Here is a 15,995-nt window from a genome sequence, read left to right on the forward strand (position 1 = left end):
TCTTTTTTATTAGTAATAGTATTAGGAGTAGTATTTATTCGCTTAATGTTTTGGATGAAGGACTTAATTATAAGTTTAATTAAAATCTTAATTTAATAAGTCATATATAATTTAATATGGAATTTCAGAGAATTATTTTTAATATTATAAATTAATATATATAAATTTTTTTAAAAACCTTAAGGAGTGCAAACTCTAAATGAAAACATATTTTAAAAAACAAAATAAAATAAAACTAAAAGATATAAAACCAACAACAAAAAAAAATCACTCTTCATAATCAGATTAGAGGTAAATTTATTGATATGATCTGCATTATTTTACAAGGCCTCTGGGTCTGTTCCAATATATATATATTTTAGCTTTATTCCAAATGACCACATTTTTTAATATATTAACAACTAGGAGACATGCAGTGACATGCCTTCGCCCGCACACACACACATACACACACCACAGAGATGTGGATATTGTGCTTTGCAGCTGTATTGTCCTTCGTCCGCCTGTGAGGTCATTTCCTGTTTACGGCAACCTGAGAGACCGAATGGCACACAAACGCACAACCGAAACACGAACACACGTACAAACAACTCGCACACGTTCACACTCAACAAGGTGTTGGTACAGAATGTAGACACAGGAGCTACATCGAGAGACATGTTAGGAGTCTGACTCTGCATGCTGGGGGGATTTACTCGGCTAATTCCGATGTTGTATATATATATATATATATTTATATATATTTCACGTGGCAAACACTGTGAATGAAAACACACGCACACACACACATACACTGAGGTTTTTTTTTTTAAACACTATAGGCTATAGGACCAGGTTACAGAGGCGGACAAATCAGTAAAAAGATATATCCAGATCATCAGTTGAGTCGGTTTAACAAACAACAACAAAAACCTTTCCTTATTAACTTTACTTAACCTGAATCCCACCTGAATATCAGACTTCATTCAGTCTAGCTGAAGCTTCAGTGCTTCTAACCAGGTCTATCTATCTATCTGTCTATCTATGTATCTGTCTGTCTGTCTATCAGTCTATCTATCTAAGTGTATGATTTGTCCACCCCTGATATCAGAGAAATAAAAGTCTGCTGGTGAGGCTTAACAAGTGCTGATGTATAACCTCATCTTATTCCTAATCATCTTTTCTTTCTTTTTTTTTTGCAGTAACATCAATTTCTACAAAGATTTAAAAGACTATTTAAGCGTCGATGCTAGAAAAATGATTCCGTCGTCCAGGATTTCCGAGCAAGAACACGCGTGTGAAGATACCGAGGTGTTGTTCTTATTCCACTACATGATAATGTCGTGTATGTGTGTGTGTGTGTATGAGTGTGAGCATGATATCATACATGATATTATTGCTGTCCATGCATATTTAAAAAGTAAAGGAAAAGGAAGGCGTATCACGAGAAGATGTAAAAAGATGTCCGTCTGAGAGAAACGATGCACGGCTGTGACTGGTCAGTGCTGGAAACCAGTTCGTGAGATGATGTGTGTGTGTGAGGAAGTGTGTTTTGGGCAGTAGATATATTTAGGGGGTAAAATCCAGCTTTCGCATTATCTCTTATTACACACACACACACACACACACACACACACACACACACAGCCATGCATTCCTTCATTGCGCCCTTGGCTTAGAAGCTGCTTGTACTGGGTTGAGATCTAAAAAAAAGAAAAAGAAAAAGTGGATTATGGTTAGAGAAACATGCAACAGAGGAAATAGACAATGATGCTCTTGAATAAAACACTCACTCAGGCTGTGGCACATCAGGTCCCTGGAGGAAGCTGTTGATTCTACAAAGGAGGAATTTATTATGATTGATTTCCGAATGACGTCGATAATCCAGATAAAAAATTTCACCTGAATCCAAAGCCATGTTTAGAAATCAGACAGTAAATCAGATTAAAATTAAAATCATAGCGACGTTGATACTCACTTCGAGTTCTCTCCTGCTTCCTGTAACTCCTCATCGAGTCTGTAGAGGTCAAAGAAGAAAAGAAATTGGTTGGAAAATCTCAGGACTTGCTTCAGGAGCTACATTTACTCTTTACATGAACCCAAAAGCACCTCCTCCGACAATTTGAGGCAGATGAATAGCAGCCCATTTGAGAATATAAAAGGAAATCTTCAGCCACATCCACAATAATAATAAAATACGAATATTAAATAACACGCATTGGACAGGATTAGGAACGAGTACATCAGAGGGACGGCTCATGTTGGACGTTTGGGGGACAAAGTTAGGGAGGCCAGGTTAAGATGGTTCGGACATGTTCAGAGGAGGGAGAGTGAGTATATTGGTAGGAGAATGTTGGACATGGAGCTGCCAGGCAGGAGGAAAAGAGGAAGGCCAAAGAGGAGGTATATGGATGGAATAAATGAGGATATGAAGCTAGTGGGTGCAAGTGTTGGGGATGCAGAAGATAGGGATAGGTGGAGGGAGATGATTCACTGTGGCCACCCCTCAAGGGAAAAGCCAGAAGAAGAAGAAGAAATAACACGCATAAAATACATCACTGAGCGTTTCTTTTCTTACTTCTACTTACTTGTGCTACTTCTTTCTGTCACATTCAGGTGTTTTCAAGTACATTTACACACAAAGTTTTATGCCTCATGAAGGAAAATCATACACTAGTGTAAAAAGTCTTAAGCATCCTATTTCTATTCGGTACAAATTGTGCAAAAAATGCTTCTTTTATATTTTCTGCATTACTATTTATATTTACAACCATTATTTTCTAATAAAAAAGTAAAATAAGTTGTTTGTAAAGAAAGCATCACAATACATTACAGAGCACTTTTCAGACATAATGAAGGCTGCTGGGTTTTGCTGCAGAAATAAAAGCCAGGGCAACTATATATATATATATATATATATATATATATATATTTAGACCAGGCATAACATTATGACCACCTGCCTAATATTGTGTTGTCCAGAACAGCCCTGACCCATCCTGCACTGTATATTCTGACACCTTTCTATCAGAACCAGCATTAACTTCTTCAGCAATCTGAGCAACAGTAGCTCGTCTGTTGGATCAGATCACACGGGCCAGCCTTCGCTCCCCACGTTCATCAGTGAGCCTTGGCCGTCCATGACCCTGTCACCGGTTCACCACTGTTCCTTCCTTGGACCACTTTTAATAGATTATTTTGATAGCATGGAAACAGGCCCACAAACACACTGCATAAAAATCAGCATGTTATTAACCATGGGAATGATTTTTATTACTATATTACTGCAGCAGCAAACCCCACAGTGTTTAATTATTTCCTATTTAATATATTAACAAATATATAGCAGTAATCTTCATCTGTTGTATATGTTCATAAAGAGTTTATTACTGATCCTTTAATTAATCTTGGTTAAACGAAACGTTTTGAGGTTTAATGCATTGTAAAGACCTGTAATGAAGTATATCTGATATATCCCCAAATAATAATACTGTAGAGCACAAATCAGCGAAAACTCCAACAAACACAAACAAATGACGCAAGCTTTATAATTCTTGAAAACATAGGAACATATCTAAGTCATGCAAAAACCTTTTCTTCCCACAACTCTTGTGTTTGGAAGACAAGGTCAGAGACAAGAACGTGAGAGATGTGAGAAGAAGGAAAAAAAACAGCATTCGTTAGCACTCGTTTCGGCACATTAGCACCCGCTACCATGGAAACCAGATTGTCAGGGCTCGTGGATGATTCTCAGGAACACACTGACACCTCAAGACTGTTTATGTAGATCATCCGCCAAACCAAAAGAACTCACACCGAGTGCCATATTGTCGAGTGCAAAAGTTTGCACACCCTTAAGTCAAAAAGGAAGAAGACAGAGACATAGATCATAGACCTTACTTCATCATCATGTGCAAGGAGTGTATTTTGAGATCGTTCGTATGCCCACCCTTTAACCTCCAACCTCTTTTTTTGTATCCTCTGTGCAGCTTTTCGCTCCTCTTCCCTACAGCCCACCCTCCCATCTCGACATGTTCTGAAGATAGAGAAGGTGCAGATAAAACTTGTTTAGATGACACCTTGATTTTACATTAGGTTTAGGATTTATATCTTATTGTATGTAACAACCACCACCACTTTACACCCACCACCACCTTGCTGATGTTTCCGTTCAAAAACCCATGACGGACGCAAACCTTTGCACTCGACTGTAAGTGCAACAGACAAAACAGTCTCATAGAAAGTAAGATAAAATAGAATGAATACATGCTGATATTAATCACTTCAGCTGAATTTACTGAACAGTCTGCTTTTAGACCGGTTATACCACAGCGTGGATCGTTTCTCAGATCAGAAGATCTGTAACAGCGTCTCTAACTTCTGTAATAAATCGCTCATTCGGATACGTCAGCGTTTCTATAGTAACCGCTCTTGTACACATGGTCTTGTAGTTAAGGCACACGCTTCATATAATCTATACATGTGAGTAAAAATAAAGATTTACAAACATGATGTTACACAGAAAAGCATATAATCGTTGATAAAAATTAAGCAACTGAGAGCTGGAATTTCAGGAAGGAGTCTCCAGTGTCAGTGCTGTCTGGTTTCTCAGTAACGCAATATACGTTACGTAATGTATGCAAAATGTATGCTTTTATAGCCATTTTGGAGTAAATGTGTGAAAAACAAAATTAGCATGCTAATTAACAATTGCTAATTAAGTTTACAAATCTTGACTAGCTAGCTAATTTAACACATTTATCAAGCTAGCTAATTTATACAGATAAGTTACGGAAATGAACTATTGATCTAATTGAACAAAGCAGTTGACAAACTCACAGCTAGCTAATTCAATTTAAAGCTGATTGCAAGGTTTTAACACGAAAAGCTAAACGTGATTAAAAGGCAACTTGTTTTGTGAACGTTCTATAAACTATGCCATTCAGGAAGTAATACAAATGTAATCGTCGGCAATTTTGCTGTGGTATAAGAGGAATAAAATACAGAAACAGTAATGCTGTTAGAGGAAAATAATCCACTATCACAACACCCTGGCGTGGATTATTTTCCTCCTGCTGCATGGCCCGTCATGTGTTATTATATTTTTTACTAAGTGCACAATGAGTTCGGGATAAATTCTGACTTACTTGATGATGCATTCGGGAATATGGACGTATTCCATAGGGATTAGCTCTTCCAGCTCTGCTAAACTGTTCACATACTTAATCTTACTGCTGAACTTTGAACTGTAGGGATTAGAAACAAGCAAATGTAAAGCACAAAAAATAGTATACAAATGACATATTATACCTTAATCTCTTGTTCTTTTACCTGATAAAGGGTCTGGTGATGGCTAGGATAGTCCTGATAAACCAGGAAGGATGAACAATAATAAAAGATTTCAGGTTCTTTCGGAGCCTGAAAAGCAGATTTCAGAGTCAGATTTGGAAGATTTTTATTTGTTTAAACAAAAAGAAATGTATTATTGTCAGCTACCTCCTGTCGATCATCTGGTAGCACCTCTTCAGCCAGCCGAGACCAGGCGTCCTCCTGTGAGGCGTGGCCCCGTTCAGGTAGACGATCATGTAGTCCTCCGCTACCATCAGCTCCAGAGTGCTGATCACATACCTGAGCATTGGATTACTGTTAATATTACAGCTACAGAAAAGAAAAACAGTGAAAGTAAATGAATACGGATTGGTGATACAACTCACAGAAAGAGGTTCTCCATTATTTCATGATAGTCCTCGCTATCGCTATCCGGAAGGAAGCAAGCAGCAAATACAATGATGGCATTCGCACCGTTCCCATAGTAGCCTTTTAAAGAAGAGAAAGCGCTGTTACAAAAGATGCCGTCATACAGGAATGAATTATGTCTGCAGTCTCCTGGTGAAAGGTTTCTGCAGGGATGGAAAACGTAATGAAGTAAAAGAATTTCAGAATCGTACTCAGTTAAAAGTAAGGATGAGGAAAAAATTTTCTAGGTCTACATTTTAAACATACTCAATTATTCAAGAGTGACAAGGTTTTTCTAACTGATGAAAAGCTGACCACATGTCCTACATCATGTGCAATCATCAATAAGAGAAATATTCTGCTAACTCAGACAAGTTGAAACTTTACCTTAGCGGTTCAAAACAAAACAAGCCAGAAGATCTAAGGTCATTTAGTAAATTAATCTAGCTAGCTATAAACCGAACTAACGGTTTCACTTAAGCAGATCACAGTTCACAAAGCTTTACTATCTAGCTAATTTACCAAGCTAATTTACAAAATTTAACTAGCTAGCTAATTTGACAGGCTCATTTTCAAAACAACTAGCTGGCTAATTTAATAGATTAATTCACATAATGTAACACCCAAGCTAATGTAACAAGATCATTTTCAAAACAACTAGCTAGCTTAACAGGCTTATTTTCAAAGCAACTAGCTAGCTAATTTAACAGAATAATTTTCAAAACAACTAGCTAATTTATCAGACTAGTTCTCAAAACAACTAGCTAGCTAATTTAACAGGCTAGTTTTCAAAACCACTAGCTAGCTAATTTAACAAGCTAATTTTTTAAAACAACAAGCTAGCTAGTTTAACAGGCTTATTTTCAAAGCAACTAGCTAGCTAATTTAACAGAACAATTTTCCAAAACCACAAAAGCGACACAAAATCTCAAGGTGTCTGTAATTGATACGGAGCACGTTAAATGTTAACGAGTAATGTAACGAGTAAAAGGTGTGTTCTTTCTTGAGTGTTGATATTTCAGTCATACTTAAGTATGGAAGAAATCTTTTTAAAATGGTACTTAAATACAGTCATGAAGTCTCTCGTAGAACAGATTCATTGTTTCGGTCCGATCGTTCAGATCACGACTTTCAAACTACAACCCCATCCAGTTTTCCAGAAGGTGACCATGTTGGCTACAATAGTGTGTGTGTGTGTGTGTGCTGTCAGAGTGTATACCTCCATGGGAGATGACTTTTTGGTAAGGTTCAATGCACTTCATATTGATGCGGTGCTCCTGTTCCCCGATGATGACAGTCCTCCAGAGTTTGGAGTCCTGTCGCTCCTCCTCTGAGCTGTATGTAGGGATGGGTTCACTCTCCTCCTTCACTGGCGCTCTCTGAGATTCCTGAGGCTCTGAACAAAATAGATTTAGATGTTTAGACAAGAAGAAGGTCAAAGGATCAAGAGTCAAGGCTGGATACCAACAAGTGAAGACCAAGGCGTAATTACCAGGGTCGAGGACAAGTCAAGATCGAGACTAAAAATCATCAATTCCATTATTTAAACCTTGAATTCAACTATTTGGCTTTATTCATGCCTTGTGTCTATGTATATTAAGGTGAAGGAATTACTTTTAATCAAGATCAAGACAGGTTGAAGAGCGCAAACATCACGTGCAAGTCAATATAGAAAACGTCCAGAGATGGAATTTGAGAATGGCCTCAAAATTTTCAGCTCTAGTGATGACAGTGATCTATACTATTCATGTACTATACCTACAGTAGATACTTACGGTGGCCAAGAAGTGCAAAACAAAATAACAAATCAGAAAACACAACAACAATTTAGACAAACTGGAAAAAGGTAGGTATAGTTTGCAAATGGAATTCTTACTGCTGATTGGACGAGACATCTGTCAATTACATATATACAGGAAGTCCTGCAGGCTGCAGCAGTAGAAAGTGGATTAGTGTGTGTATGAACGCAGCTCTGCTCTTATAACACTCCTTACATCCTTTAATCTGGAATAGTTTGGTCTACTACACCTACCTTTTCCGGTTTGTCTGAATTGCCCTCATGTTTTTTGAGTTGCTATTATGGTTTTCTGATTTTTTTTTTGTGCTTCTCGGCCATGTATACTGTATACAAAAACACACACGATGCTGATTTGCAGAAACTTGTACAGCTTTCTTGCGACACTCCATTTATTACCAATAAAGGACATTTTAACTGGTTTTAAGATTAAAGGTTTCTTTTCTTAGTTTTTTCTTAAAATCCACACAAGGTTATTAATAAGATCCAGATCCACAGACTGGTCTGTTTTTTTTATCTAGTCCAATTGTGTTGATTTGGATATATGACCAATCCATGGGATTGGTGTAGTGAGGTTTGAAGATATTAAAATATTATCCCACTTTTAGCAGAAGCTAAACCTAAGGTCCTGGATATGTAGATACGAAACAGCCAAACAGCATTAATGATCCTGACTCCGATTGCTGACGCATTTTTATTTATTCCACAGATTTCTATCCATTATAATGGATGATAAATTGATGTTTGCACTGTATGAGTGCAGCCTTATATTTAGTCAAGGACAACAGTAAAGTTATAGAAAGGATGACAAGTCATTGGGAGCCAATATTTTTCCACTTGGTCTAGAAATAACTTAATAATGTCATTTGGGTCTCACCTTCCCAGTCCAACTCATGATCAGTGTAGTCCAGGATGTCCGCCTCGTCCGGTGTGTCCAAATCGTCCACGTTAATGTCCAGGTCATCAGGCGTGTCGAACAGGTCGTCTTCGCTTTGATCTAGCGAGAGGCTGATGCGAGGGGCTGAGAGCTTTTTCCTCTGAGAGCCGCCTTCATCACCCTTCAGTGGCAGAGTAGTGGGAGGAGCTACGAGGTCAGAGGGGAATTTGACTGCATTAAATATATAATTAATATATTTATTATATAATATATAATTAAAATAATCATACTGTTTTTAGTCCAGCTATAATATGAGGGTTGTGGCGGGTTTTCAACCTGGCCTAATCAGAGTTCATGGAATAATAATAATAATAATAATAATAATAATAATAATAATAATAATTATGTTATTTTATTAACATATTTTATTTCTAACAAATTTTGAAAATATATATATATATATATATGTCAAAGAGATTTGAAATTTGAAACACAATGCAAAAATCAATTAAATGAATGACATAAAGAATGAAATGTGTTGTAGGTAAGTGCCATGGTCAAAGACTGACCTGGTCTGCCTTCTGCCCCCTCAGAGTTCATCTTGTGTTCAGGAGGCTGCTCCATCCCCTCATTACCGGGGGTCAGGGAGAAGGAGGATCTGCAGGATTATACACAAACACTGCTGTATAGTTAAATCTTTAACATGTAATGATTTGTTGAACCACAGCATCTTTACCATCTCACAGCATTTTATAAGTAGTCTCCAGTGTCCACCTTTTCAGACATGAGAAACAGAGCAGTTTGCATGACAAGCTTGCGGTTTTATCTATTTACTTCAAAACCGGGTGGAAAAAAGGTGAGGAAATGACTACTCATAGATGCCATAAGATAAGTGATAATTAAGCAACTTTCCACAAGTAAGAATTCTGCTATACTAAACAGCAGCAGGGGTTTGATTCAGCCGTAATAATGAGGCCTGAGGCAGGTCGTGTCCTGCAGCTGATCACAGCTGTGCTTATTTTCACCACAGAAACACGATTGCGAGTGTGATATTGCTTTTATCCTGCAGTTCATTAAACCAGAAACTAATTCTAAAGACCTGATATTTCAGACACACTAAAGCGTATCGTCATTGGCACCCAACTACCTGCCCCTGAGTGTCTTCTCCACAGTACATGTCTGCACACAAAATAATCAAGGAATCCTCCCACCCTAGTCCCAAACTATTCAACTCCTTCCATCCAGGAAGTTATACAGGACCATCTGCACCAGAAGCAGCAGGTTCAGAACCAGTTTTTTTCACTACACTACACTGCTAGATCTGCTACATTTTCTCTGTATAATATAATTATAATGTACATAATCGTTAATTCATAGATACACTAGGCCTCCTGGTGGTCTAGCGGCAGGATCCCTTGCTCTCATTGCCTCAGCCCGGGTTAGATTCCCGGGCAGAGCGCTAACCCAGCCACTGAACAGTTAACTCTCAGTGCCAGGACCCGGATTAAATGGGAGGGTTGCGTCAGGAAGGGCATCCGGTGTAAAACCTGTGCCAAATCGAAACATGCATACCAAATGGCCCGCTGTGGCGACCCTGAAAACAAGGAACAGCCGAAAGAACAACCACAACAACAACTATCTGTATGTACACTGTATATCATTGTTGTACATACAATGTACATAATGCACACACATATATAATTACACTTTTCTTACAAGGTATTATTTTCCCTTAGGTGAAGTACTTAATGATTTAATCTGTTAATTGCTTATTTTGCCTGTTTATTATTTGTCTGTTTGTTGTTGGTTTTATCTGCTAATTGTTTGTTTTACCTGTTTATTATTTGTCTGTTGATTGTTTATTTTTCCTGTTTATTGTTGGTTTTATCTGCTAAATGTTTGATTTTCCTGTTTATTATTTGCCTGTTGATTGTTTATTTTTTCCTATTTATTGTTTTTTTTCTGCTAATTGTTTGTTTTTCCTGTTTATTATTTGTCTGTTGATTGTTTATTTTTTCCTGTTTATTATTGATTTTATCTGATAATTGTTTGTTTTACCTGTTTATTATTTGTCTGTTGATTGTTTATTTTTTTCCTGTTTATTGTTGATTTTATCTGCTAAATGTTTGTTTTTCCTGTTTATTATTTCCCTGTTGATTGTTTATTTGTTCCTATTTATTGTTGATTTTATCTGCTAATTGTTTGTTTTGCCTGTTTATTATTTATTTTGTGTGTTAATTGTTTTTTTGTCATGTTTATTGTTTATCTTATCTAATTATGGTTTATTTTGTCTGTTAATTTGTGCATCTGTAAAAACACACATTAGGGTGAAAATACTCAAACTCCTTGGTTGTATATGCAATACTTTTATCTATTTTTCATCTATGACCTTAAAGGCTTATTTACTCTTGTCTCGGTCTTAATGTAAATTAATGTAAGATGACTATGAAGCTTGTAAGTAAATGAATAATTGGCAGCACAACACATTTTATATCCAGCTCATTAAATTCTAATGAAATGACATGGACTGGATCTGTCTCTGTTCGCCTTCTGGATGAAGAAATGAATAAAAAGGCACCATACACAAAGATGTTTTTGTAGATTTTCAGTCTTTATCATTCCATGTTTTGTTGTCTATTGAATTCAGAGGGATGACGTCATTTGTTGTGCATAAAGAATGCTGATAATGTTGTGAATGAATACTGTTTAAAGTCTGACTATGAGCATGCTGTTAAATCAAACCTCCTCCTCCTCCTGTATATAGGCCATTTCCTGTGTTACTGCAAGTGTATAAATATCCAGAACAGAACCGGAGCACAGCAGAACCGGTTCTCCGAAAAAAACAGTGTATCCGAAGATCACGTCACACTCTACAGACTGAAACGTGTTTATGAAGGATGTGAGACATGCATCTGATAACAGAAGGCTTACAGACGGGACCAAAAAATGGATCAATTAGAATCCCAAAATAGAAATTCTCCATCATCTGAAGAGATCATTTCATCTGTCAAGAATTCATAATTTCATATTAATAATAATGAAAAAGACTAAAGAGTCCTTTTTAAGTCTCACAAAAGGGAAGTTACGTCAGCGGCTCATTTTCATCCCTCGCTCCCCTCCTCCCTCTCTAGGATTCTCGTCCAACTCAGCTTTCACATGCACACACACACACACACACACACACACTGTGTACTCACACAGTCAGAGGCAAATGCTTGAGCTGGATGCAAAATTCTTCAAATTTACATAACCATAGAATAAATAGAAAGCGAATAAACCCACGATTCGGCAGTTCAACCGAAAACGTCAACTGATTAAACACACACATGCACAGGGACACACATCATATTACATGCACCATACATGATGCTGAAACTAAACCACCCTACACACACACACACACACACACAGAACCGGTTCTCTCTAAGCAGCTGCCCCTCCCATGTCTCCTGTTTCTCTTTCAGCACTTATAAAGAGGCAAACACAACCTCTCTCTCTCTCTCTCTGTCTATCTGTCTCTTCATTCAGTGCATCATCACACATCAGTCACTCACCACTGCTGATACACACTTCTCCTTTCCTTTTAATCCTTCAATCTCTCTCGCTGCTGCTCCCGGTTTCAGAGATCATGAGTGTGTGTGTGTGTGTGTGTTTGTGTGTGTGTGTGTGTGTGTGAGGTTCCTCGGTGCAGCTACAGAGATGCTCAGCTCACCCACCAACAGCCTCCACCATTTTGTAGTCATGTGACCTCTCCAGCACTAAATAAAAGCCTGAGGCTGCTCTGTGAGGCTGAGGCACAGAAGAATGAGTGCAGCTCGAACAGCACCGAGCGTCAGCGTGCAGCCAAAGGAGGACAGCAGGAAGGGGAACGAAGCGATTTGTGTAAATAAGGGAGGAGTCTGAATCCGACTGCGCAGGTGAGAAGAGAAAACAGGCGGAATAAAGAAGAAAGAGGTTGAGGGGGGGTGTGATCACAGCTGATTCCAAGAATAAAGAGATCACATTTGTGCTGCACCACTGAGCTGAAAATCCACATGGGGTTTAAACTGTGGGATGTTTGTGCCTCATGATTTACATTATGTAAATCTAACCTTTTCATTTTTTATTTTTTGCTTCAAATTGTATTTAATCATTTCAGTGAGATATTTTGTAGAATAAAAATCTACATTTTTTTAAAAATAATTTTACATTTTTATCTCTTTAAATTTTAAGCTTGGGTTTAAAAACAAAGTAAATCTAACCTTTTTGTGCTATATTTTGATTTTTTTATTGAAATTTTTAATTCCAACATTTTGTGCTTTATTTTCAAATTGTATTGCCAATCTAAAACGTTTAGCTTGAAAAAATAAAACGATGTTTTGTGTTTATTTTGCTCATGAATATATTCATCCATCCGTCCATTGTCTATACCCGCTTTATTCCTAATTAGGGTCACAGGGATCTGCTGGAGACTATCCCAGCGCACATTGGGCGAAAGGCAGGGGCACACCCTGGACAGGTCAACAGTCCATCACAGGGCCACACATACAGTATAGACAGACAACCACACACACTCACACTCACTCCTATGGACAATTTAGAATTACCAATCAACCTAATGACCATGTTTTTGGACTGTGGGAGGAAACCGGAGGAAACCCACGCAGGCACGGGGAGAACAAACTCCACACAGAAAGGCTAAACTGATAAACTCAGTCAACGTTGAGTTTAATTTTACTATTTTAATTTTGTCATAAATTTGAATCTAAACAATATTTGAGATTTTAGATTTTAGATCTGATTGTTTATTATAGAATCAAATTTCTTCAAAACCCCCCAAACCTACAATCTACAACCTACAACCTGCAAATCCATACTTTAATCTACTGATTAATAAAGAAAACCTAGAAGCGTCTGTGGCTTAAGCACTGGTGGTGGCGGCTCAAGTGGTTAAGGCGCTGGGCCGTTGACCAGATGATCGGGGGTTCAAGCACCACCACCACCACCAAGCTGCCACAGTTTGGCCCTTGAGCAAGGTCCCCAGCCCACATTGCTCCAGGGGATGCTGCATCATGGCTGGCCCTGTGCTCTGACCCCAACCCTCAAGGATGGAGTATGTGAAGAAAGAACTTCACTGTGCTGTAATGTATATGTGACAAATAAAGACAGCTTAACTTAAGCAACTGAGGAAACCATTGTGTTTAAAAAGATTCTGTGTAAAACTTTAAAGAGAGAAACAGAGCTCTGAGTACAACTTTTTTATAAAATACAGAACTATCCAAAGAAACTCATTTTCTACAATAATATTAATAATAATAAACCTTGAATATGTTTAAGGGGTTATTTGGTTCTCCATCTAATGGAGCCTTTAACGGTTGCATGTAGGTCCACACAACAGACAGAGTTCCCCATAGAACCATTCTGAAAAGCTTTGAAGCCTTAACTATAAGTCTAACACGCAAATATTATTCCACAGAATACCATTTTTCATGGTTTAGAAGTTCAATATAATGCATTAATCCCTTCACAAAGCAACAAATCACACACTCTATGCACTATGGAGACAACAGATCAACCTCTGAAAACTTGGTTTCAATTGAAATAAATTCCATCCGCTCACACTCCATCTGTTATCATCGGTCATTTCCACAGCGTCTCACGCAATCTGTAAGACGATATCTGATATATAACTGACCAATAAGCATTACAGCACTATCTCCTGCTCAGTCGTACTGTACAAAGTGTGCAAAGTGAAAGAAAGCGTTAAGTTCAGCTCTGTGTCATGTTCGGTTCTCACCTTCTGAAATCCAGAATCGTGTTGAACAATCAGGAAGTAAACGTTCCTGGCTGACCTCCCCCTTAAAATCCAAAGGTCATCACCGTGACAACTAGTTACATCAGCTAACCAGAAAGACAATAAACAGACAGTGACACTCCTAGACATCAAATGTGGAACACAAACATGCAGAATTACCATCAAAGTTGACGGTATAAATGAATACATAATTCAAATAAATGAATAAATAATAACTCTTTTTGTTACAACAGAAACAGACCTAATAAATGACAAACACAACAACGTTCACTGTAAGCGTCACAATCGTCTCTTTACCACAGCAATGTAAATAAATAAAACTGATCCGTTTTTTATTTACTCCTTCTCAATTTCGTCCTGTAAAATCCAGCTGAAATTCTAACCTTGCCTGGATTTCTGCACGAAGACGTTTACCATGAGGTCTGATCTTGAAATCAGGCAAAACTCTACCAGTTTTATGAAGTGAATTTTGCATACAGATTAATCATTCACAGGAAAAATGAAGTGAATCGTTGTGTTAAAACTTCCTTCAGCAGCAATAACCTCCACGTAAGCAAATGTTTCTTATAGCAGCTGATCAGCCTTGAGATGAATTCTTCAAGTCTGTCAATATTTCTGCTATAGATGACAATGCTACCCTGAAATGTTCCTGTAAAATAACTTGAAGAATGTATACTTTCTTCAAAAATGGCAAGCTTTCCATAATGCAGCCACGAAATCCAGGATGCTACCAGCACCATGTTTCATGCTGAGAGGAGATTACGGTGTTGCTGTACGTCGCCTGTCTTCTGATCAACATCTGTTTTCCATAGAACATCATCATCATCACTGAAGCACCAGTATCTAGCCACAGCCTCAAAAATATTATAATATTCTTACATTCGAGCAGCATCATGATTTCAACACCATTTCAGGACACGTCATGCCCATGAAAATCCATAAAGCTCTGGATCATTCAGGCTTCATAGCCTATACACACACACACAAGTATGACTTTTGGGGGCGTGGCTTTGCAAGGCGTGGTGAGCGTATTTGTTTGTATTTTGAGTTTCAAAGCAGCACTCGAGTTTCCGCCCACCAAAATCAACTTTAAAAGAAAATGGTTCATTTATAAAATGGTTATTTGCTGTAGTTATCTCAGCACACCTCCGTGTCCCAGGTCCTTCTTGGACGATCAGGTTGCACTTAATCTCTCCCACTGGTCCAAAGGTCATCGCTATGGCCGGGCGGTAAAGACAACTGAACAGAGGATCAGAAGCAGAGCTTAGAAATAAAAGAATAAACACAATAGTCTAGGATAAAGGGTGGTTTTAAACTGTAACAACACACAAAAAAACGAATCGTGTGAATTTTCATCCTTTCTCAAGATAAAAAATAACACGAGAGATATTGGAAATATGAGGATATTTCATTTAAATGAATTTAATCACAGAAAAATATTTTTAGTGAAACAAGACAAGACGCTCCATAAGAGCACCAACAGCACCACAGTAAATAACACGATATTAACTCTACACACCTCGAACACCTCAATAAATTATTTACTAAATTGTTTAAGTAGACAAAAAAAATTCTTTCGTACTTTAAGACATGGAATAACATGGCTTTTTTTTTTCACTGCAACTTCAAGTGTTTTAATGTGACCCACTGCTACGCTTCGTCTATCTTTTTATCATACATGAGGCATTGCCATCTCTAGAGCAGAGCAGATACAACTTTTCTGATTTGTATTTTTTAACTGTAAATAAATAATGTGAATAATTTACAAAAAAATAAAAAATAACAATTTATATCCTACAAGTCCAAGGTGTCGA

At 37.7% G+C, this 15,995-nt stretch overlaps 1 protein-coding gene across 6 annotated transcripts; it reads right to left on the reverse strand.

The window, feature by feature from the left end:
- Positions 1-280: 280 nt before the first annotated feature.
- prune2 (prune homolog 2 with BCH domain) lies at positions 281-14,356 on the reverse strand. Of its 6 annotated transcripts, none has more exons than XM_058382587.1 (12): positions 14,164-14,356; positions 8,957-9,045; positions 8,388-8,594; positions 6,935-7,111; positions 5,694-5,796; positions 5,476-5,607; positions 5,311-5,397; positions 5,127-5,225; positions 3,929-4,015; positions 1,958-1,996; positions 1,773-1,814; positions 281-1,682 (listed from the first exon to the last, which is right to left on the reverse strand). In XM_058382587.1, the coding sequence occupies exons 2-12, from the start codon at positions 9,009-9,011 to the stop codon at positions 1,655-1,657; spliced, it is 1,056 nt and encodes a 351-aa protein (XP_058238570.1). In that variant the 5' UTR covers positions 9,012-9,045; positions 14,164-14,356; the 3' UTR covers positions 281-1,654. The 6 variants fall into 6 exon arrangements, with proteins under 6 accessions (XP_058238570.1, XP_058238569.1, XP_058238565.1 ...); XM_058382586.1 differs by lacking the exon at positions 14,164-14,356 and adding an exon at positions 11,942-12,269; XM_058382582.1 differs by lacking the exon at positions 14,164-14,356 and adding an exon at positions 11,585-11,915.
- Between the last annotated feature and the right edge of the window lie 1,639 nt (positions 14,357-15,995).

Source organism: Hemibagrus wyckioides, linkage group LG28 (genome assembly GCF_019097595.1).
Source record: "Hemibagrus wyckioides isolate EC202008001 linkage group LG28, SWU_Hwy_1.0, whole genome shotgun sequence".
NCBI classification, from domain to species: Eukaryota; Metazoa; Chordata; class Actinopteri; order Siluriformes; family Bagridae; genus Hemibagrus; species Hemibagrus wyckioides.